The following is a 24,132-nucleotide window of genomic DNA, read 5'->3' on the forward strand; positions in this document are numbered from 1 at the left end:
AGGGAAATTAGAGGTGGGCAATAAATGCTGACCTAGCCAGTGATGCTTGCATCCCATGGATGAATCATGAAAAAGAGAAATGAAAATTCAGGAGTATCTGAGGAACAGTAACATCAAAGGCAGTACTATCAGGAAAGGGTACAAAATAGTACCTGGACAGATGAAGGCGTAAAGTGCAATTGTGAAGACACTAAACATGACCCCATTGTAGGGAGGGGAGAAATCAGCCAGGGTTCCTGTTTCTGATTGTTATCTATTGACCTCTGCTTGGAAGTATGCTCAATCAGATAAGAGCATGATCAGACTTATCTGTAGTGACTTCCTTCCTATAACCAGAAAGCTTGCCTACATTCACTGCCTGGCTGCACATATAACTGGGAGTTCAGATACATAATTCCCTGAAAGTGGCGTCACAGGTAGACAAGGTTGTAAAGAAAGCTTTTGGCATACTGGCCTTCATAAATCAAAGTATTGAGTATAGGAGTTGGGATGTTATGGTGAGGTTGTATAAGACATTGGTGAGGCCAACTTTGGAGTATTGTGTGCAGTTCTGGTCACCTAACTACAGGAAGGATATCAGTAAGATTGAGAGAGTGCAGAGAAGATTTACTAGGATGTTGCCGGGTCTTAAGGAGTTGAGTTACAGGGAAAGATTAAACAGGTTAGGACTTTATTCCTTGGAGCGTAGAAGAACGAGGGGAGATTTGATAGAAGTTTACAAAATTATGAGGGGTATAGACAGAGTAAATGCGAGTAGGCTCTTTCCACTTAGATTAGGAGAGATAAACACGAGAGGACATGGCTTTAGGGTGAAAGGGGAAAGGTTTAGGGGGAACATTAGGGGGAACTTCTTCACTCAGAGAGTGGTGAGAGTGTGGAACGAGCTACCATCTGACGTGATAAATGCGGGCTCACTCTTAAGTTTTAAGAATAAATTGGATAGATGCATGGATGGGAGAGGTCTGGAGGGTTATGGACTAGGTGCAGGTCAATGGGACTAGCAGAATAATATTTCGGCACAGACTAGAAGGGCCGAATGGCCTGTTTTCTGTGCTGTAGTGTTCTATGGTTCTATGAAAAATAATCACTTGGTGAGGGTTTCTAGTGCTATTCAACCATGATGATTCCAACCAAAGGAGCGCTAATCAGAGGTGCGATCTCTTTATTTGCCTGTTAAAGTGAGATCCCGATTGCACCCTCAAGTGGAAATAAGAGTTGCAGGTGATCTCTGACCATTGGAACTGAATTATGCATCTTAATGCCTGTTGTGCTGATGGTTCCCATGATTCTTCCATCCTACAGCAGCCAATGGTGTTCATATTATTTAAGGGGCCATGCAGATTTTATAGATGGCTGTTTGGAGACCTAGGATATGCTGTCACTAATGATAAAAGTACATCACCCAAGAACAAGGATGGCCCAAATGCCAATGTTAATTTCAGCTATAAAATTTCCGCTTAGGGTGCCTGGTCTCCCGCCGTAGCTTTGGCTATAGATTGGTGGAAAACCTGTGAAAACAGTGTACGTAAGAATGCTACATAATCCAAATAGTTTGAGTGGACATGAAGCAAAAACCATTTGCTAGAATGTGAATTATTTGATAATGTATCAATAGTGTCATGAACAGTTATTCAATAATAGGATGGTCAGTCTGTGGTAGAAGTGTGGCCTACAGCCTGTCAACTACGTTAAAACTTGGTCCAAGTATAACTAGGTCACATTCTAGAAAAGTTAGTCATGTTGGAATATCCCATTTAACCTAGAGTGATTAGAATGACCACCTACTTATTTAGGGATTTTCTTTCACTGTTATTAATTACTTACTTCTGAGTTTTTAAAAATTCATTCATGGCGTCACTGGCTAGGCCAGCATTTATTTCCCATCCCTAATTGTCCTTGGTCCAGAGGGCACTTAAGAGTCAGCCACATTGTTGTGTGTCTGGAGTCACATGTAGGCCAGGTAAGTTCAGCAGATTTCCTTCCCTAAAGGGCATTAATGAACCAGGTGGGTTTATTATGACAATGGTTATCATTAGACTTTTAATTCCAGGTTTGTTATTGAATTTAAATGCCCCCCATCTGCCATGGCAGGATTTGAACCCAGGTCCCCAGAGCATTTCCCTGCATCGCTGGATTACCAGTCTAGCAACAATACCACTACACCATTACCTCCCCCAAGGAGCCATTATATATTCATATAATGCCAGCTTGAAGCTCATTACTGCCAAATATCCTATTTTTAGCTGTGCTAAAAATGACAAACACTTGAAAAATTCATAATTTCGCAGTGGTCCTTTCTCCTGACATTCATACCAGCTTCTAACAAAACCATTAATGTATTTCCTAATCAATCAGCAAATTTTACATCTAAAAATGATCCTGGTTCAATCCTATTTTTAATCAGTTACAATTTACTGACACAGCTACTTACGGAAGATGCCCTTTATCCAAGGGCAAATTTTGCCAAAGGGGATGGGTGAGGTAAGTGGTGACTGCTTGTATTTCCATTTGGTAAAGTTGAATTTTTATTGCTATTCAATACTTGTGAAGACACCAAAGACACCTTTTCATTTTGCAGTGTTTTTTTTGGCAAGCAATGCAGGAAGCTTGTTGGCCAAAGAATAAAGAGTGAGGGGAGGATGTACAGGTGTGGCCAGGGTGGAGGCATTTGGCTTGTAAACAGGCATGTGATTCACTGAGTTGCTGCTTCTTACAGAAGAAAGCCGTGCTTCATAGATAACAAAACATCAGTAAGGCAAAGTTGTGGTGCAAAAGGCAACGACAAAATAAGAATACTCCCGAAATGGTAAGTTTAGCTAATTTTATTCTGTTTTAGTGGAACTTTAATGAAAAATCATGAGAAGAACAGTAGAAATTAAAAGAACTGGGAAAAATAAATATTTCAGAGAAACGAAATACCTGGAAATTACAACAAAGAAACGTGCAATTTGGCTCACCCAGTCCGTGAACTGTCAAAAAAACTAGTTTCATCATGAATAGTGAATAAGGAAAAATAGATATTTGTAAATGTTGTGTGTGGCTGAAACTGATTTAAATAGTTTAAAGGTGCACCATAATGAATAATATTTTGACGACGACATGTTGTCTCGCAGAACCACTGCTAGTTTGTGAACAGTGGTTAGTTTTCTTTGAAAGGGAGCCAGAGATGGCTATTATATCAAGTGTGAAGTAAAGATGCTCTTGTGCTCAGTTGCTGGATTATTGTGGTACAGCCGTAAGAAAGCAATCAGGCAGATTTGTGTGGAAATAAAGTGGATATTAAGACACAAGAGTCAACAGCTAATGTATAAGTGCCAATGCTGTTGATATGACATTGCAACCATAGGTTAATAAATGATGCATTATAATTGATTTTTCTAAAATGTGGCACACAGTCTGCTTTAGAAGGTAAAAAATTGAAATATCTGCCCACCCTAGGCTATACAAAAATTGAATCATTAGTTGACTGAGAATTGAGCAATAAAGGTTATTGATCAGGAGAGATAGTTTTATTTCTAATTGTTGCGATCAGTGCATACCGCCCCTGAGACCCCTGTTAAAAGAAAATCTTGAATTTATATAGCACCTTTCATGACCTCAGGATGCCCCAAAGTGCTTTACAGCCAATGATATAATTTTTGGAGTGTAGTATGTAGTGACTGTTGTAACGTAAGGAGCTCAACAACCAATTTACGCACTGCAAGCTTCCACAAATAGCAATGTGTTAATATCCAGATAACCTGTTTTTTTTCTAAGTCATGTTAGAAAGTGGCCCATCCAGAAATCTTAATCCTATAGTTCATACTAAGTTGTATAAGCGAGGCAGATGTTCTAGAACGATTTAACAAATGGACAGACGGTATCTCAGATTGGGAAATGCTAGGTAATACACAGTTTTTTGAAAAATAACAAACATGACGACATAGTTACTGGAGAGGCGGAATTGAAAGGCAGAGAAAATATGATAAACTTGTATAGACCCTTGATTAGACCAAACTTGGAGTAGTGTAAAGAGATCTAGGCCTGGATTTTTGCTATGACATCTGCTGTTGTGAAGATGGCAGAAGAGGCCAAAATCCAGAAGTCCTGCCCCCGAACATGGCATCTACCATTTTCACGAGGTAGGAGTGGGGGTAAGCTGTATCTCGCGCATGGGTGTTTTGCTGAGGCAGTTGAACATATAAATGAGCAGCTGCCTCCATTCATGTCTAATTTTGGTGACCTAGGTGTGTGAAGTACGATGTGTGCAGATTAGACCTGGTAGGAGCAGGTTTGAACTTTGCGGAGTCCTTTGGAGAGGTGTGTTATCATTTTGGAGAGGCATGGTACACCCTTGGAATATGATCCAGGTACCTCTTGGGGGAAGTCAGGTGCCCTTGGAAGAGGTAATATGCCCTTTGGGATTGTTAAAAGTGCACATGAATGTGCATTAAAAAGTGCATAAATGCATTGAAACTGTCAAGAGGAACTGTCAAATGTGTCAAAAGCATCAGTTAAAAGCAACTGTTAATAGGAACTGTCAAAAGTGCCAAAATAAACTGCCAAAAGTGTCAAAAGCAACTGTCAAACTGTCAAAGAATTTAAAACTCCTGCCCTTTATATCTTTGAAAAAACTGTGTGGAGCATTTAAAAAATATCATTGCTTGCTATTTCATTTTGCCTGTTGACATAAACCTAAGGGCTATCATACTGGTTTTGTGCTGCATGACTGATTTCACAATCTTCCATTTTACAGTTTTATTGACACTCCAAGTTGTTATAGATTCTTTGAAGTGGGACTATGAATTCCAATTGTTTTTATAAGGAATTAAACATTTGAATAAAATGTTTGTTCTTATAAGGGATTATGTAGTTGAAGGATTATAAATGTAGTGAACAGGATTTTATGAATGAGAGTGTTTTTAAAAAAAGGGCTGAATATTACGGGGGTGTGGATGGCTTGCCAGCCCAGATGCAAAGTCAGCGTGGAGCTGACCCACTCCACACCAGCCCACCCCGCAGACATAAGGTACCGCAGGTGGGCTAAACAACGGCCGAATGGGACTTCCGCCCCTCACTCTGGGGGACGTCCCGCCCTCAGGAGCTGCTGGCCAATCCGATTGGCCAGCAGCCCCATTAGTCCTGGAAGCATGAAGAGCCTGTTAATAGCTGCTGCTGGGACTGCATCAAGGAGGAGGAAGGCCCAATGGATCCATGGAAACAGGTAAGTCCAGGGTCATAGGGTTTGGGCAGGTGAGCGAAGAGGGTGGGGGGTGGGGGTGAGGGGTTTGGGTTTAAGGCTGCAGGTGGGCAGGAAGAAAGGGGGAGTTCTTTCTTAGTGGGAGGTTGCCCCCAATCAATCAGCAAAGGGCAGCCCCCAAAGATAGAAACCCCTTTCCTTCCCACCTTTTGAAAAGATGATTTAAAAAATTGGTCTGCCTACTCCTGCCCAACTACCCACGCCAAACATTTTATGACATTGGCAGCATATTATCATGGTCAATTGACTAGGTAACAAGCCCAACTGACCTTTGATTGTCTATTTAAATATGGCGGGTGAGCTGCCAATTTCAGCACCTGCCCATCCGCTGTATTATGGGGCTGAGTTTGAGGTAGGTGGGAAGGTTGTGGGGTGCCCCCCTGCCGAAAACATGCCCAGCAGGGGCAAGTAAAATGCAATCCATAATGTCTGAAATAGACAGGTAGAACTTTATTTTACTTAATCTCAGCATGCTCCTGAGGTCTTCCCATGGTGGACACTGGGTGAGTTGGCATGGTAGGTGTAAGGGCAAAGGGTGGTGAATGGGGAGGCATGGGTTGGCAAGAGTTAGGACTGTTAGCATAGGGGCTATAAAAGGCCATGGCATTGATGGAAGGCATAGATTGGCATAGGGGCTATAAAGGGTCATGGGAGTGGGTAGAGGGCATAGGTTGGCATGGAGGGTATGAGGAGTTATGAGATGATTGGAAGGGGATAGGGTGGCATGGAGTGTAAAGGAACATATGAATTAGGAATAGGAGTCGGCCATTTGGCCCCTCGAGGCTACTCTGTCATTCAATAAGGTCATGGCTGAACTGATTGTAACCTCAATTCCCCATTCCTATACCTGTTGTCCTTTCACCCCCTTATCAAGAATCTATCTAGCTCTACCTGAAAAATATTCAAAGACTTTGCTCCCACTGCCCTTTAAGGGAGAGAATTCCAAAGATTCACGACCCTCTGAGAGAAAACATTTCTCCTCATCTATGTATTAAATGGACGGCCCCTTATTTTCAAACAGTGACCCCTCGTTCTAGATTCTCCCATAAGAGGAAACATCCTTTCCACATCCATCCTAATCTTATATGATTCAATCAAGTCACATCTTACTCTTCTAAACTCCAGTGGATGCAAACCTAACCTGTCCAACCTTTCCTCATACAACAACCCACCCATTCCAGGTATTAGTCTAGTAAATCTTCCCTGAACTGCTTCCAACGCTTATATATCCTTTCTTAAATGAGACCAATACTGTACACAGTACTCCAGATGTGGTCTCACCAATGCCTTGTATAACTGAAGTAACCTCTCTATTTTTGTATTCAATTACCCTCACAATAAATGATCACATTCTCTTAGCTTTCCTTATTACTTGCTGTACCTCCCTACTAACCTTTTGCAATTCATGCACTAGGAGACCCAGATTCTTCTGCATCTCAGAGCACTGCAATCTCTCACCATTTAGATAATATGCTCCTTTTTATTCTTCCTGCCAAGATGGGCAATTTCATATTTTCCCACAAACTCCATTTTCCAGATCTTTGCCCACTCACTTAGTCCATCTATATCCCTTTCTAGCCGCCTCACAATTTACTTCACAATTTACTTTCCTACCTATCTTTGTATCGTCAGCAAATTTAGCAACCATACCTTTGGTCCCTTCACCCAAGTCATTTATATAAATTGTAACAAGTTGAGGCCCCAGCACTAATCCCTGTGGCACACCACACATTACATCTTACCAACCAGCAAAAGACCCATTTATGCCTACTCTCTGTTTCCTGTTAGCTAGCCAATCTTGTATCCATGCCAATATGTTACCGCCTACATCATGAGCTCTTATTTTTCACAGTAACCTTTGATATGGCACCTTATTGAATGCCTTTTGGAAATCTCAATGCAGTACATCCACCAGTTCCCATTTATCCACAGCATACGTTACTTCTTCAAATAACTCCAATAAATGGGTTAAACATGATTTCCTTCTCACAAAACCAGGTTGACTGTGCCTGATTACCTTGAAATTATCTAAGTGCCCTGCTATAACATCTTAAATAACAGCTTCTAACATTTTCCCTATGTCAGATATTAAGATAACTGGCCTGTACTTTCCTGCTTTCAGTGTCGCTCCCTTTTTCAATAAAGGAGTTACAACTGCTATTTTTCCAATCTAACGAAACTAGGAAATCTTGGAAAATTAAAACCAATGTATCAACTATCTCACTAGCCACTTATTTTAAGACCCTAGGACGAAATCCATCAGGACTCTGGGACTTATCAGCCTGCAGCTCCAACAATTTGCTCAGTACCACTTCCCTGGTGATTGTAACTTTCCTGAGTTCCTCCCTCCCTTCCATTTCCTGATTCCCAGTTATTTCTGGGAAGCTACTTGGGGATGGGTAAAGGGCAAGAGGTGGCATGGGTTGGCATTGATGGGGCATGGGGAGTGTATGGTCGGTTGAGGGGGTGTGAGTGCTGGAGTGTTGTTTCTTGTTCTAATGCTTTTTGAAAAGTCTTTGACAAAGTGCCGGTGCAAGAGGCAGAACTTCCATCCAGCATTCATTCTGGGGTGGCCCAGCCCAACTCCCAGGAAGCTACACCACCCTGGAACATAAATCCCATCTCTGGGGCACTTTCTCCAGGTCGGGTTTGCAGAGCCGGGAAATGTCCCGACTTTGTCAGGAGTGAAAATTTAGGCCCTAGTCTCCATTTTAAAGGGTATAGAGGCACTGGAGTAGATGCAAAAGAAACATACTAGAACTGAAAAGTTATACCTATCAGCAAAGATTGAACAGGCTGGAGCCCTTTACTCTGGAAAAGGGGAGATTGAGGGGTGACCTGGGATCTATAGGAAGGATAAAGAGATGATGTTCTAACTAATGGGCAGGACCAGAACTAGGAGTCACATATATGAGATCATCACTAATAAATCCAATGGAGAATTCAAAAAAAATTTCCTTATACAGAGACTGATTAGAATTGGAATGTGCTGTCACAAGGAGTAGTTGAGGCAAGTGGTGTAGATGTATTCGAGGGGAAGATAGAAAAACACATGAGAGAAAAAAGAATAGAATATGTTGATAAGGTTATTCGAAGAAAGGTGGGAGGTGGCGACTCATGTGGAGCATAAACACTGATATAGTCCTGTTGGGACTTATGGCCTATTTCTATGCTCTAAATGCTTTGTAATACTTTGTAAAAGGAATGGTACGTACATATGAAAAGTGAATCAGAAAAATATTAGTTGTGCGGTAGTTTAATAATTCTTTTCACATTGCTAAGGCAGCTGTTGGAAGATTGTCCAATCAGACATTAAATATAAACTCAAGCCATGGCATTGGTAATCATTCATGAACTCTGCAAAAATGGTTCTTATACTTACAGAAAAGTGGAAAAAGGTAAGACCATGAGACGTAGGAGCAGAAGTAGGCCATTTGGCCCATCGAGTCTGCTCTGCCATTCAATGAGATCATGACTGATCTGATAATCCTCAATTCCACCTTCATTCCTTTTCCACACAACCCTTGATTCCCTTACTGATTAAAAATCTATCTCAGCCTTGAATATACTTAGTTCCACAGATTGACTACCCTCTGAGAGAAAAAAATTCCTCCTCACCTCTGTCTTAAACGGATAGCCCCTTACTCTGAGATTATGCCCTTTGGTCCTAGACTCTCCCCACAAGGGGCAACAACCTCTCAGCATCTACCCTGTCAAGCCCCCTAAGAATCTTATATGTTTCAATAAGTTCGCCTCTCATTCTTCTAAACTCCAATGAGTACAGGCCCAACCTACTCAACCTTTCCACATAAGAAAATCCCTCCATACCCGGGATCAACTTAGTGAACCTTCTGTGCACTGCCTGCACTGCCAGTATACCTTTCCTTAGATAAGGTGACCAAAACTGTTCACAGTATTCTGGGTGTGGTCTAATCAGTGCCTTGTATAATTTTAGCAAGACTTCCCTATTTTTATATTCCATTCCCTTTGAAATAAAGGTTAACATTCCATTTGCCTTCCCTATTACCTGCTGAACTTGTATGTTAGCTTTTTGTGATTCATGCACAAGGACCCCCAAATCTCTCTGTGCTGCAGCTTTCTGCAGTCTTTCTCCATTTAAATAATATTCAGCTCCTCTATTCCTGCAAAAGTGCATAATCTCACATTTTCCCACGTTATATTCTATCTGCCAAGTTTTTGCCCATTCACTTAACCTGTCTATATCTCTCTGTAGACTCTTTGGGCTGAATTTTGTGTTTGTCGGGCAGGTGGGCCCAACCCAATCGGCGGCGGGCACGGAGCCAATCGCCGCTGGCGAAATGGGCCACGCCGCCATTTTGCGCGGGCAGGCCAATTAAGGCCCGCCCAGCGCGTTTCAGACTCCCGTGTTCATCGGGAAAATTAAATCGGCGGCGGGCGTGTTCAGACTGCTGGTTCCAATGGGGAACCGGCAGTCTGTATAAAGAACGGCCAGGCAGTTTAGGCTGTTCACCATGGCCAGCGACCGGGCACCAGAAGAGGTGAGGGCAGAGGAGGAGGATGAGGGGGGCAGGCTACAGGGTAGGCCAGCGGGGGAAAATGTGCCCCTCGGTTCTCCGATGCCTGCCTTGCTGCCCTCCTGGAAGAGGTGTCAAATCATCGGGATGTGTTGTTTCTTGAGGTTGGGAGGAGGAGGGCCCCCCACGTTACCAGGCAGGCATGGCGGGAGGTGGCGGAGGCTGTAAGCTCTCAAGATGCTGTGCGGTGCACCGGAATGCAGTGCCGCAAATGCTTCAATGATTTGTTGCGCTCTGGAAGGGTGAGTACCATGTCAGAGCCTTGGCCATTTTACCCAGCAGGTAGCCTTAGCCTTTGAGGCACTCCCCCCACCCATCTTAGTGTCGTTACTGCGTTGGACATTTGGCACACGCTGGATGGACAAACAGATAGTGACCATGCTTACATCAGCCTTAGTGGTTGAGGAGAAGATGGGTTCTCCCCGCAGAATATGTTGGTGTTTGTCACATTTGAGTAGTCTGGAGGCAACCTGCAGGGGAGGCAGCTAGACACATACTCAGAACTCCAACACATGTCATATTGATGGTGATGAGATGGTGGAAGGGGAGCTTCAAGGTGTCGTGGCCAAGAACCATCCGCTGGCCTTGGCGCCGCACCTAGTTGCGCCTCCTTGCCATGGGCGCTAAGACCCATGTATTATTCAAAGTGACGGATGCCGAATGTGTCCAAGGTGTCCGTTGAGGGAGGAGGTTGGGAGCAGCCGTACTATCTTCTGGTGACTGATCACCAGTAGTGTGGACAGGAGCCACTGGAGGCCTCAGATGGGCCACTATGGTTGGGGTGCGGCGTGCGCGTGCAGAATACATGAGCGATCAGCCCCAATACATCCTCTTCTCTGTTCTGCAGGCAAAAACTGAGAGCAATATGCGGGAGCGGCAGCGGACTGGTGGTGGGCACGGCGTGCTGCAGCGCCTCACCGCGTATGAGGAGCAGGTCATGGAGCTGGGGAGGAGGCAGGCGGCCAGGTCGGCAGGTGTCGGCAAGGCTGGGGTGCAGCGGCCAGGTATTTGAGGGCCACAGTCCCATCCACTCTGTCTTCCCACCATCCAAAGCACTGATGATTGCTGCAATCGTAAATGCAGCAACACTGCTCATTCACAGGGTCATACACGAAGGTCCCTCGGCCCCTTGAGGGTGCGCGTCTCTAGCACCTTCCAAAGTCGCCTTATCCCATTTCTGATCACTATCCTCATGGCCTAACATGCCATGGCAGCGCTGCTGCACATCCAAATACTTATAGCATCTTAGGAGGGTTTGTACCTCCACCACCCTTTCAGCCAGTGCGTCCCACATTACTCTGTCCAAAAGGTCCTCAGCACCTCACCTGTCAACCTCATGGCACTCAACTTAAATAAATGCCACCACGTTAGTCATCCCTGCGCCAAAGGGAAATGTTGCCCTCTGTCCACCCGGTCTATGCCCCTTATAACGGTATGAAGGCCAAGAATGTAACCTGTCAATCTCCTGTGCTCCACGGCAAATGTCGCAAGTGTTTGCAATGTTTCCTCATAACTCCAACTCTCCAGGCCAGCATGCATCCTGGTCAGGAACCTCTGCACTCTCCCCACTCCAATGCCATCCCTCCCATGAAGCACAGGTCACAACTGAACGCAGAAGTGTAGCGGTGGCCTCGACAGCGTTTTCTGCACTTGCAACATGACCTCCCTTTTCCTACATTCTATTCCTCGGCTAATAAAGGCAAGTCTGGCTTTTACCTTGTTAAACGCCTTATGTTCCTGTTCTGCTGCCTTAACGGCTCTGCCCAGCAAGGTCCCTGTAATCGTCCTTACTTTCCACAGTCCTACCATTTCTCTTGTATTCCCATACCTTGTTTGTCTTGCCCAAGTGCTTAACCGAACACTTATCCACATAACATTCCATGTGGCATTCCTTAGGCCATCTGACCAGCCTGCCTGTATGTGCGTGTAATGTTTGGGCCTCCTCTTGACTATTTACCACCCCACCAATGTTCGTCTCCTTAGGTTCTTGAAGGTTGAGCGCATTATGAGGCTGGGGGCAAAAGGGATGAAGGGTGTTACTGACTGAACGCTAACTGATGCACTTTCCTTGTTAATTTCAGCATCACCACCGCATGGCCGCCACAGACATGTCCAGAGCCCCGCCTCCACACCTGAGGGCCAACACTTGCAACTTGTGTCACATCCTTTCAGCGAGCCAGGCACCAGCGCAGCGACTACCACATCGGTGGGGATTATGACGTCGGCTAGTGTCCCAGGCCACAGTGGAGAGGGCACTTCACAATCGCTGGAGGAGATGGCACAGACAGAGAGTGCAGATGGCGCCAGCAGCCGGAGGACTGCAGGGGACCAGGCACATGTTGAGTCCGGCAGTGATGATGTGCCTCTGGAGATGTCCGTCATGCAGCAGCTGCAGGACAAGCGGCCGGGTGCATGGGAGCATCTGGCAGGGTTGCATGTGGGTGTGCTTCACTTGGTCTCTGTGGTGGAGGAATCCAGGCAGAGTGTCAGTGATGGCATGAGCCTCAGGACAGAGCTTCAGGCTTCCTCCATTGAGAGATTGGCAACTCTCATGGAGAGGGGCTTCCAACAGATTGAGAATCATCTGCTGGGTTACGCTCTGACCTGCAAGCCCTCACAGCACTAATGGCCACAGGTGGTCATTGGCAATGTGGGAGATGTTCTGGGCACCAAGTGTCCCAGCTCGGTGCCCATCCATCTGCAGTGAGTAGGGAGGTCCAATGTGACCTCACGTCGGAGCAGCAGCTGCCTGTCGTCGCTGCGAACTCCTCTCAGGGCGCTCCAGATAGGGGCAGCAGCTCCTCCGCCCCTCTGCCAGTGACCGTTGCATCCGTTGAGGCTGTGACAACTGGGGAGGTGCCAGTTCTGGAACAGGCCACTCCCTCCCAGGCGGGGCCAGCACAGGCTCCATGGGCCAGAGGACAGCCGCCAAGGTCATCGAGACCAACAGGACAGCAGAGTCAGCAGGCTGTCTCACAAGCCACTCCGAGCGATGGGGCAACACCAAGACATAGCACCCGCAAACGTAAGCATGAGGCACCTTAGACACTCCACGGGTTTGTCACTGGTGATTTTGTGTTGGCCCTAGATTAGGGAATTTTTCATTATGTGCGTCAGAGTGACGTTTGTTGTTTATTTTGGTGGCAATAAAGTCCACTTTTCTGACCATGGCTGAGGGTGTTTCCCTTTGTGCTGCATTTGTCTGTTTTACAGACATATCATGAGTGTTTGTGTGGACATTGATGTTTCTGTACTATGCCCTTAGTTGCAGCTGATGAGGTGGAAGATGTAAACCTAAGTGCCATGTGTGGAAGCACCAGGCAATGCTGGTCCTGCAGATCAATGTGTGTGGAGCTAGCTGAAGGTTCGTTGGATTAAAGTGTCCTGGGTGTCCCTGCCTCCTTGGTGTAGTAGTGGGTTGGCGTGCTGCCCCTCATCATTGCCCTGTGCTTCCTCATCCTCTGAGCCACTGCTGGATTCATCACGTGCAGCCTCATCCACTGCGTCAAGGTCTTCATCATCAACTGCATACCCCCTTTCCAGCGCAAGATTGTGCAGAGCGCAGCATGCTACCAATATCACAGAGACACGATCTGGGGGGTACTGGAGGTCCAGGCAACGGAAGCGCATCTTGAGAAGACCGATGGCTCTCTCCACCACAGCCCTTGTGGTGCCGTGGCTACCATTGTAGTGCTCCTCAGCTTCTGTTCTTAGATGGCAGAGAGGTGTCATGAGCCACCTTCTGAGGGGATAGCCCTTGTCACCCAGCAGCCATCCATCCAGCCGAGCCGGAGCACTGAAGAGCCCCAGCACCTGGGAGTGTCTGAGGATGTAGGCGTTGTGGGAGCTGCCTGGGTACCTTGCACAGACTTGTAGAATCAGCATCCGGTGATCACACACTATCTGCACGTTCATGGAGTGGAATCCCTTTCTGTTGACGAAGGCACCGGGCTCACCTGCTGGCGCCTTGATGGCCACATGTGTACAGCCTATTGCACCCTGGACACGGGGGAAGCCAGCAATGGCCGCGAAGCCTCTGGCTCGCTGTACCATTGAAGATGAAGACCTTGACTTGCCTGGTCTCAGCGGAAGTGGATGAAGGTCAATGCATGCCTGAACAGAGCGTCTGTAACCTGCTTGACACAAGTGTGGACAGCTGATTGGGAGACACCACAAAGATCACCCACCGAGCCCTGGAAGGAGCCAGATGTATAGAAGCGGAGGGCAACTGTGACCTTCAGAGTCGCTGGCATGGGGTGTCCACCTACACAGTTAGAGGAGATCTCAGGGCCAATCATCTGACAGATATAGTTCACTGTCCCCCTTGAGAGTCGGAGCCTCCTTCGGCACTGCACCTCAGTCATATTGAGGTAGCTGCTTCGCCGCCTGTATACCCTGGCAGCAGGATAGTGGCATCTTCTGCGGCCCCCTTCCACCCTGGAATACCTCTTGGCCCTACGCCACTTGTGCCTGCGCCTGGCCTCCCAAAGGTGGCTCCCCTGGAGGTTGATTGTCCACTCCTGGCCTCCTCTTTATTCTATCCCTCCCTTCCTCCTCAGAGGAGCTGCCTCCAGTGGAGATGTCAGAACCCATACCCCCAGGCTAAATGGAGGCCTCTGGAAAGCTGCAGGCCCGATAAAGATTACTGTCTGCAGACTGCTGAGCTGAAGCTTCAAAGTACACAGAAAGCTTTTGGAAATTGATCTGAACTGCTACCAATCACACAGGCAAGTTTAAAACACTTTCTGCAATAAATACTTCACATAAAACATTAACAACCCCTCTGAGCCCACATATCACGCCTGTGGATGAGGTTTGTTAAAAAATTAGTTACCCGCCTGCCCGTTGCGCCCGTGCGCCGAGGCGGAGATAGCACGGGCTCCTCAAAATTGGTGTCGATTGCTGAGTTAAGGGCCCTAACAAGGCCTTTAATTAATGGCAGGCACGCATCACGCTTCATAGTGCCCGCCCAGCTAAATATCGCGATGGCGCGCACTGACGTTGGGATGCACACCCGATGTCAGCACGCGACATTTTAAGCGCTGACGTGTGGGCTCCGCCACCCGCACGTCAGCCATAAAATTCTGCTCTTTGTGTCATCCTCACCACTTGCCTTCCCATCTATTTTTGTGTGATCAGCAAAGTTGGCGATAGTACATTCCCTTTTCTCATCCAAGTCATTAATATATATTGTAAATAATTGTGGCCTCAGCACTGATCCCTGTGACACTCCACTAGTTGCAGGTTGCCATCTTGAAAATGCCCCCCTTATCCCAACGCTGTCTTCTATTAGTTAGCGAATCCGCTATCCATGCTAATATACTACCCCCAACACCATGGGCTCATATCTTATGTGCGGTTCCTTATTGAACCCCTTTTGGAAATCCAAATATATTGCATCTACATGTTCCCCTTTATCTATTCTGTTTGTTAGCTCTTCAAAGAATTCTAATAAATTTGTCAGGCATGATTTCCCCTTCATGAAGCCATGTTGACTCTGCTTGATTAAATTATGCATTCCTAAATGCTCTGCTATTACATCCTTTATAATAAACTCCAATGTTTTCCCAATAACAGATGTTAAGCTAGTTGGCCGAGAGTTACCTTTTTTTTGTCTCCCTCCCTTTTTGAATAAGGATGCTACATTGGCAGTTTCCCAATCCTCTGGGACTTTTCCAGAATCTAAGGACTCTTGGAAGATTACTACCAGTGCATCCACTATCTCTGTAGCTACTTCCTTTAATATCCTAGGATGCAACCCCTCAGGTCCAGGGGACTTATCAGCCTTTAGCCCCATTAGTTTCCCTAGTACTTTTTCTCTAGTGATAGTTATTGTATTTATTTCCTCCCCCCAGAGGAGAATACAAGAATAGTTCCAGGTTTTCAATCATTCAGAGAGGGCAAGGGAACAAAATCTATGCTCATCAAAACAAAATTTTGATGTGGGTGAGGCAAACACATTTCAAGTAGTGTCAAATTTTTAAAGAAAATGAAATGAATGGTTCAGTGCTGCATTGTACAGAAGACATTATATAAACTGAGACCTGGAGTTAACCTTACTATAAAAAAGTTCTTTACATTGATGAATTGAAATTGATTTGTTACTTTAATATTAATGAATGCACTAAGATTTTGGTATGAAAGTTTTTTGTTCAAATAATGAACAAAGGAGCTACATACAAAGGCATTAACACATTATCAACAACACAAACTTCAATTTGAAACTATTAGATTCAGAGAGTAGATGAGTACCTTGCAAATACTAACTCAGCTGATGAAATTCAAAGGGAATTGTGTCAACAAACAGCGGCTCAATGTAGGAGAGAGAAACGTCTTTATTTATGTTATACCATAGAGAAACGTTGAGGTAGAGTCCATTGCATCTTTTAAGGGAAAAAAAGTGGATAAACACTCAAAGCAAAAGAAAATAAAAAGTGATAGGGAAGCACAGGGCAATCAGATTCTTTTTGGATTTCTTTAACAAAGAGCAAGTAAGGCATGCCATCCTCAAATCCTTATGTGCTAAAGCTTCCTGTTCTGTGAAAAAGAGATGAAAACGAGAATGGCCATAGTCATGACCTGGACAATGGGAGAGTCATTAAAATTGCACATATGTTCAATGTTTTTTGAATTACTCGAAGGCTTGAAATGGCTGAAATTAGTTGTTATATAAAAATACACATGTATTTATCCAATGTGTATAAATTCTTATTTTTTATGTGTACATTGCATATATTCGTTACATGGAAGATTACAATATAATTCTTGTTTTCTTTCAATAGGGCATTTGTGTGGAAATCTGTGCTCGACAAAAACACTATCAGACTCAGAAAGGTGTTGCTCACTTTTGGCTCTTAGTTCTGCTTTATGGTAAGGTTTTACTCTCTTGTTTCTCTAAGAATTTTTGTAGATAGATTCTTGTTAGGCAATGGAATGAAAAGTTATCGGGGGTAGATGGGAATGGGGAATTCGAAACACAAACAGATTAGCCATGATCTTAACGGGCAGAATTTCACCCTTCTTGGGTGGGCTCGGTGGGGGCATTCGGGAAACCGGCTGCCACCCGCGATCGAGGCCGGAAGGTGATTTCACGCTGGGAGGCCAATTAAGGCCCGTCCAGTGTGAAACGCGAGCGGCAGTGGTCAGAGCTGCCTTAGTAAGATGATAAGTTTTTTAAAAAATAAAGAAATTAAAAATGTTTTATAAAACCTGTCCCCAGGGACATGTTATTAATTAAATGTTAAATTTTTTGTCTTATTTTTATTTGCTTTAGGAAACTTCATCCCGCTCATGGATGAGGTTTCTAAAAGTGCAAAGGCCGCTTGGCCTTTTCATCTGCCCGCCAACTGTAAGGTTGGATGGGCAGCGAAAAATTCTATTTAGTTGATCCTTCAGTGGCCTTAACAGACCTTTTAATTGTCGGTACAGGCCCGCTGAATGAAATATTGCGTGACAGTGCGTTGACGTCAGGACACTCACCTATCATTTTACCCTTGAGCGGGTTGGGCACGCGCCCGCACGCTGAGTGAAAAATTTTTCTCAATGAATCTTAATGGTCAGCCATTAATGAATGGCAGAGCAGGCTCGAGGGGTCAAATGGCCTCCTTCTGCTCCTAATTTGCATGTTTGTATGCTGGTATAAGAACACAAGATGTTTTAAGAACAGGAAAAAGCCAGTAAATATCAACAAAAATCCCATTTAGATACAAAAACAAAAAATGCTGGAAAAGCTTAGCAGGCCTGACAGCATCTGTGGAGAGAAAGACAGAGTTAACGTTTCGAGTCCGTATGACTCTTTTCAGAACTAAAGGGAAGTAGAAATGTGGTGAAATATATACTGTATAAGGAAGGTGAAACAAGTGAAGCTGGATAGGGGGCCAGCGATAGGTGGAGGCAAAGGAGAGATTGCGAAAGGTGTCATAAGCGAAAGGTCAAAGGGTTGTTAATAGTGGTGCTACTGGCTAATAGTGGTGGTTTTGCCTTTATCCCATTTAGATGGATCAGCTCCCTACCCGTCTTGTCATCTCACCACATCCTGCAACCCCTTCTCTCTTTGAAAATGTATCAAATTGCTTTTTTACATAAGCAAAATACTGCAGATTCTGGAAATCTGAAATAAAGTCTAAAATGCTGGTAGGTTAGGCAGCATCTGCAGACAGAGGAACAGAATTAATGTTTCAGGTCCATGAGCATTCATCAGAACTGGAAAAAGGAACATGCATCAAATTGAACCAAAACAGTGTAGATAACTGCATGGCAGTCTGTCAGTTCACTCAACCTCTTTGTCCAACTTGCCTCGCACACTGCATCTTTCCTTAATCCTAGCTCTGATTCAGGCCTTGCTTCTCTGCCTCATCCGTCCCAACTGTTTGACCTTGTCATAGCTCTCCCCTGGCTCCTCTGCCTGATCCCAACCCAGCTATACTGTTCAATTTGACTTTTTACATCCTGCCCTCCCTACCATAGGAAAAGAAAGGGCTGGATTTAATAGAGGTGACAGGGGTTTTCCCACCAGCTGGAAAGTTGGCGGGAGCCCCATGGTGCCTTGTAGGGAAGGCCGCAGCATTAAGTGCCATTGAGGCACTTAACTGTACAGCAACAAGCCTTCCCCAGGGTCATGGACCCTGGAGGCAGAAGCCCCACCCATCGATACCTACTGGTCAATCAGAGGCAGGCAGCACCACTGGGGAGGTGGTGGCTGCTCCTGGTACTACACACACATATGAGGCCTAGGATCCCAGGCCACAGGTAAGTGATGATGGGAGGGGAGTTGTGGGATGGGGTTGACGGGGCAGGAGGTGAAGGGGATCAGTAGCAAGGGGATGGGTGTGGCTCTCAGCAACCACCCCACCCCCACCAACCTGATGTTCCTTTGTCCTTTCTTCATCCCAGAGTGCTTTTGAACTAGGGACCACCCACATGCACCCCTGTCACTCCCAGATGGGTTTGCTTATCATGCTCCCTGCATGGTGAGCCCCCATTATCACCGCCCCTGCATCCACCCCCACACCTTGCTGTTGTGTCAATACCAGTGACGGTGGGACGACACCACGGGCATTAATTGCCCACATAAAGGCCTCAATTGGCAGTGGGGCAGGAAGGCCATCCACGGGCCTGCCCACCACAGACTTATTCAGGGCCGAGACGGGAAGATGGCAGGGTCCCCACCTGCCACCCTCCCACCCAATTAAATGGCCCACGGGGGAGGGCATTAAACTTCACCCAAAGAAACTAAGGTAACTTCAGTTTTACAATATCCTTCAAATTATAGGAATTGATCCTGGCCATTTGAAATCTGCAATATATTGTTTCTATTTTCCTTAATTTGCTCGCACTCCAGGAAAGCTCTACAGAAAAGGAGAGGAAATGACAGAGGAGAAATCCACGTCAGGCCAGTTTGTTGAATGAGAGGCTAGATTTGTCAGAGAGATTGGCAGTAGCTTTGGTCAGACACTGGTCTCAGTTCAACATGGACATGAATTAGATAGAATTTTAAACACCTCTTAGCAACTCAGGATGGTTGATTTAAAGTGAAGTTTTTCATGACCATGCTAAGCACTATTATGAGGTTTGAAATTAGCTTGTGTTTTATTTAATTCGGCATTACAGTGAACAATGAAAAATTTTTAAAATTGCAAATACTGGAAATCTAAAATGAAAACAGAACATGTTTAAAATACTTAACAGGTTCATCCCTCTCCACAAAGAGGAAATGTGTTATATCAATAAGACATGAAAATAAATCAAAACTGTGTACATCACAACTTCATTTTTGTTTTGCTCTTTTAAAATGAACTTTCGGTGAAGCTAAAGATGGCTGCTACAGGTCACATGACCCACAAGATCAGCTATCTGTTCTGGAAGCTTCCAACAGAGATTACAAGAACAAAAGAGTTCCAATCTCATCCTTGTGGAATCTCACGCCCCATTGCAAGACCCCATTATAATCACAAAACTAGAAGACCAATAGGTGATTTGGCTCCCCAGCTGGGATGATTACAAAGACAGAGACATTGAAACTTGTTATACCTGGAGAGGTGTTAACAGCCACCATTTTAATCCTAAGGGAAACAATGGATTTTGGCCAGAGGCACAGAAACTACTTGTGCAGCTGCAATTAACTAATTAATAGGGCACATGACATGACCCCATGCTTCTAGCCTCTTGGACAGTTTTAATATTACATTTCTAGCCTCTCAGATCAGTCTGCTGATTACTTCCAACCTGAAAAGAACAAGAAGTCTCCCGGCAAACCAAATAGCCGGCCAGCATCTCTCAACTTCGCAAAGCCTGTTTTATTCTAAAAGCATTTGACCATCACTTGCCAAGCAGTCTAGGCACAGAAACCACATGGTGCTGCATCCTCATTTGCTTTCAAGGACTTTTGCGCTGCTGTCTGCAATCAGGGACTCATCTTAACTGAACTCCACCACAAAGAAAATTCCCTCTGGAGTTTGACCTTCTGATCTCTGAAAAATCACATGAATTAATATTCACTTCTGTGGTTCTTTTACTGTCATTGTCTATAGTTGTAAAAACTCCTCTTTTCTACCCCCATTACTGTATGTCAGTGTGTGTGTGTGGGAGAGGTTGCAAACATCCCCTTCCCCTGGTTTGAATGTGGAATAACTACCCTTCTGAGTTAATCATAAAGAGAGTTTGCTGTGTGTCACTTATAAAATTTGATCACACAAACTGAGGTTTTGGGGAATATGCCGAAGCCTACTTAAAAAAAATTCAAAAAATACTTCTGCTTACAGAGTGTTGGTAAGAGGATAAAGAAGTTCAGTTTGCCTCTCTCCCTCTCCTATACATAACAGATGGATTGACGTTTCGGGCTTAAGTCCCTTTCTGAAAACTGAAAGAATGTCCAATAATTCTCTTTCGGTTTTTATTCCTAAAGGAGCTGCTTACAATAAAAACATTAACCTATCTTTTCACTTTACAGCTGCTGGTGGATCTCTTGTGTGCTTCTAGCATTTTCTGTTTTTATTACAAAAAAACTTTGTTGTCTTCACAGAACTAACAGTTTGGAAAGGAGTCCACAGCTGGAACTATAACTATTCAACAACAGATATGACATGGCCAGATGCCAGAAACTATTGCCAAAGTTACTTCACTGATCTGGTTGCAATTCAGAACAGTGAAGAAAATAACTATCTGAATATGACGCTACCACAGAATCCAACTTATTATTGGATTGGAATAAGAAGGATTAATGACATTTGGACCTGGGTTGGAACGAATAAAACACTGACTAAAGAGGCAGAAAACTGGGCTAAAGGTGAACCAACTTTCGGGGAAGAAGATTGTGTAGAAATTTATATAAAGAGAGACAAAGATTCAGGAATGTGGAACAATGATCCCTGCCTGACAAGATGGAAACGAGCATTATGCTATTTAGGTAAGATATGTTTTGTCCACTTTTTCATAGAATGTATTTGAGAACAGGTGCTGGGGGCAGAGTGTGTACGGGGTAGGGGGTGGTGGTGAGAACAGGAGTTATTTCTAAAAGTATAGTTCTGAAAACAAAATATTTTCAAAAGTTTTTGAAAAAAAGGAACAGAAAGGATATATAAATGTAAAGTTAATGAGTTATGTTTTGAGCTATGCTACTTCTGCAAAAATAATAAGCAATTCATTAACCCGTCTCAGCAAATGATAAACATCTGACATGCATGGAGTTAGAAAGTCACTGGCCCATTCTGGATTTGAACAAAGGGAATTAAAAAGAAGCAAACAATAATAAAGGAGTTCGCCCAGCAAACGCCAATCAGATTTTAAGCAAAAATTTATCAAAAAGGTAAATTGTTTGAAAAATACATACCAGAGTGTGGAGCTGAGAGGTACAGGAGTGATCCTCACTGCATCACCGCAGTGCTCAAGATCTTTGCCAGCTCTGGTTGTGCCCCTCCTGATTGACAACAGCTCCAAATCATTTCCCCGTCTCTCCGGATTGTGTTCCCAACCTCCTAAACACACCCTTCCTCCTGATCAATTCCCCCTTCTCCTGGATACTTCCTCAATCCCTTATTGTTTTTTATACTTCCAATTGTCTCCCAGATGCATGCGACGCATTGGCCTGAAGTACAATGTTGATTTGACGGAGAACTGTTTGGGGATGTTAACATGAGCTCGCAGCTTGCCAGTCTTATTTAAATAAGGCTGGAGACCCAGTGAAGTTTTCAGTCTAAATTGCTGGTGTGCACAGTGGCAATCAAGGTAGTGTTCTCAGCCCCACCATCTTCAGCAGCTTCATCAATGAACTTCCCACCAACAAATCAAAAGTGGGGATGTTCGCTGATGATTGCACAATGTTCAGTTCCATTCACAACTTGTCAGACACTGAAGCAGTCCGTGTCCATATGCAACAAGACCTAAACAACATTCAGGCTTGGACTGATAGGTGGCAAGTAAAATTTATGCTATATATGATCACCTACAACAAGAGAGAATCTAACTATTGCCCTTGACATTCAATGACATTACCATCGCTGAATCCCCCACTATCAACATCCTGGGTTACCATTGACCAGAAACTGAACTGGACTAGCCATATAAATATGGTGACTTGAAGAACAGGTCAGAGGCTAGGAATTCTGCAGTAAGTAACTCACTTCCTGACTCCCCAAACTCCCCAAAGCCTGCCCACAAGGCACAGGTCAAGATTATGATGAAATACTCTCCACTTGCCTGGATGAGTGCAGTTCAGACAATACTCAAGAAGCTTGACACCACCAGAACAAAGCAGCCCGCTTAATTGGCACCCCTCCCAAAAAAATTCAATCCCTCCACCACCGATGCACAGTAGCAGCATTGTGTACCATCTACAAGATGCACAGCAGGAATTTACTAAGGATCTTTAGACAGCACCTTCCAAATCCATTTAGAAGGACAATGGCAGCAGATTATGGGAACGCTACCACCTGGAATGTCCCCTCCAAACCACTCACCTCCTTGACTTGGAAATATATCACCGTTCCTTCACTATCACTGGGTCAAAATCCTGGAACTCCCTCCCTAACTGCACTGTGGGCATACCTACACCACATGGACTGCAGCGGTTCAAGAAGGCAGTTCACCACCACCTTCTCAAGGGCAATTAGGGATGGGCAACACATGCTGGCCTAGCCAATGACACTCACATGCCAGGAAAGAATAAATAAAATTCACCACCACTTCAGGCAAGAGGTTGTTGATTGGCCTGTTTTTGGATTGGTTTATGTCTTCATGTAGAGTTACGTGGGTAGAGCCTATAAGTTATGTTTGGTTGACATTTGGCAATTTGGTAAATGTCTGCACTGGATTGACTGACAGGTCATTTGGTTGGAAGTGGTTGGTGACGGGTGCCCGATTTTCAGCATTGGTTCAGTATTAGGAAGTCAGACCAACTCCCAGTGCCGTGTTCCTGAGGTCTGAATGAATGTGCATAAAAATATAATTTTTACCCCAGGGAGTCGGGGGCAGGCTGGAGTTGAGGCAGGCCCGAGGTGGGAATGGAGGTGGGCATTCTAATTTGCCAGCCTCAGCACCTGTCCACCTCCATTCACTGGGACATAACTCCAGGTCTGTGGATGACTGTTGGGACCCTAGCATTCACCCCCACATCCCCCATCTCTACCCACCCCTGCCATTCCCCCTCCATGCTCACTCATATTTCCCATGTTCCCTCCATGCCTGCATATCACATCCATAGGCAATATCCACTGTAGACTGAACTCATGACTGCACTTGACATCAAGGCAGCATTTGACTGAATGTGGCATAAAGGAGCCCTAGCAAAACTGGAGTCAATAGGAGTAAGGGGGAAGACTATCTCTGGTGGTTGTGGTTGTTGGAGGTCTATCATCTCAGTCCCAGGGCATCACTGCAGGAGTTCCTCAGGGTAGTGTCCTAGGCACAACCATCTTCAGCTGCTTCATCATAAGGTCAGAAGTGGGGATATTCACTGATAATTGCACAATGTTCAGCACCATTTGCTACTCCTCAGACACTGAAGCAGTCCATGTCCATGTGTGGTAAGACCTGGACAACATTCAGGCTTGGGCTGATAAGTGGCAAGTAACATACACACCAAACAAGTTCTAGGCAGCGAGAAAGGATCGCTCCAATAAAAGAGAATCTAACTATCTCCCCTTGACATTCAATGACATTACCATCACTGATTCCCCATCAACATCCTGGGTGTTAACATTGACCAGAAATTGAACCGGACTATCCATATAAATAATGTAGCTACAAGAGCAGGTCAGAGTCTGGGAATTCTGTGGCAAACAACTCACCTCCTGACTCCCCAAAGCCTGTCCGTTATCACAAAGCATAAGTCAGGAGTGTGAT

At 44.9% G+C, this 24,132-nt stretch overlaps 1 protein-coding gene across 1 annotated transcript in view; it reads left to right on the forward strand.

The window, feature by feature from the left end:
* Positions 1-2,700: 2,700 nt before the first annotated feature.
* LOC144692498 (L-selectin-like) overlaps positions 2,701-24,132 on the forward strand; it is a 40,179-nt gene continuing 18,747 nt past the window's right edge. The window contains exons 1-3 of the mRNA XM_078561443.1: positions 2,701-2,806; positions 16,578-16,665; positions 20,816-21,199. Coding sequence (XP_078417569.1) covers positions 2,804-2,806; positions 16,578-16,665; positions 20,816-21,199 — 475 coding nt within the window. The 5' untranslated portion in view covers positions 2,701-2,803. The remainder of the gene's footprint in view (positions 2,807-16,577; positions 16,666-20,815; positions 21,200-24,132) is intronic.

This window comes from Cetorhinus maximus, chromosome 17 (genome assembly GCF_964194155.1).
Source record: "Cetorhinus maximus chromosome 17, sCetMax3.hap1.1, whole genome shotgun sequence".
NCBI lineage: Eukaryota > Metazoa > Chordata > Chondrichthyes > Lamniformes > Cetorhinidae > Cetorhinus > Cetorhinus maximus.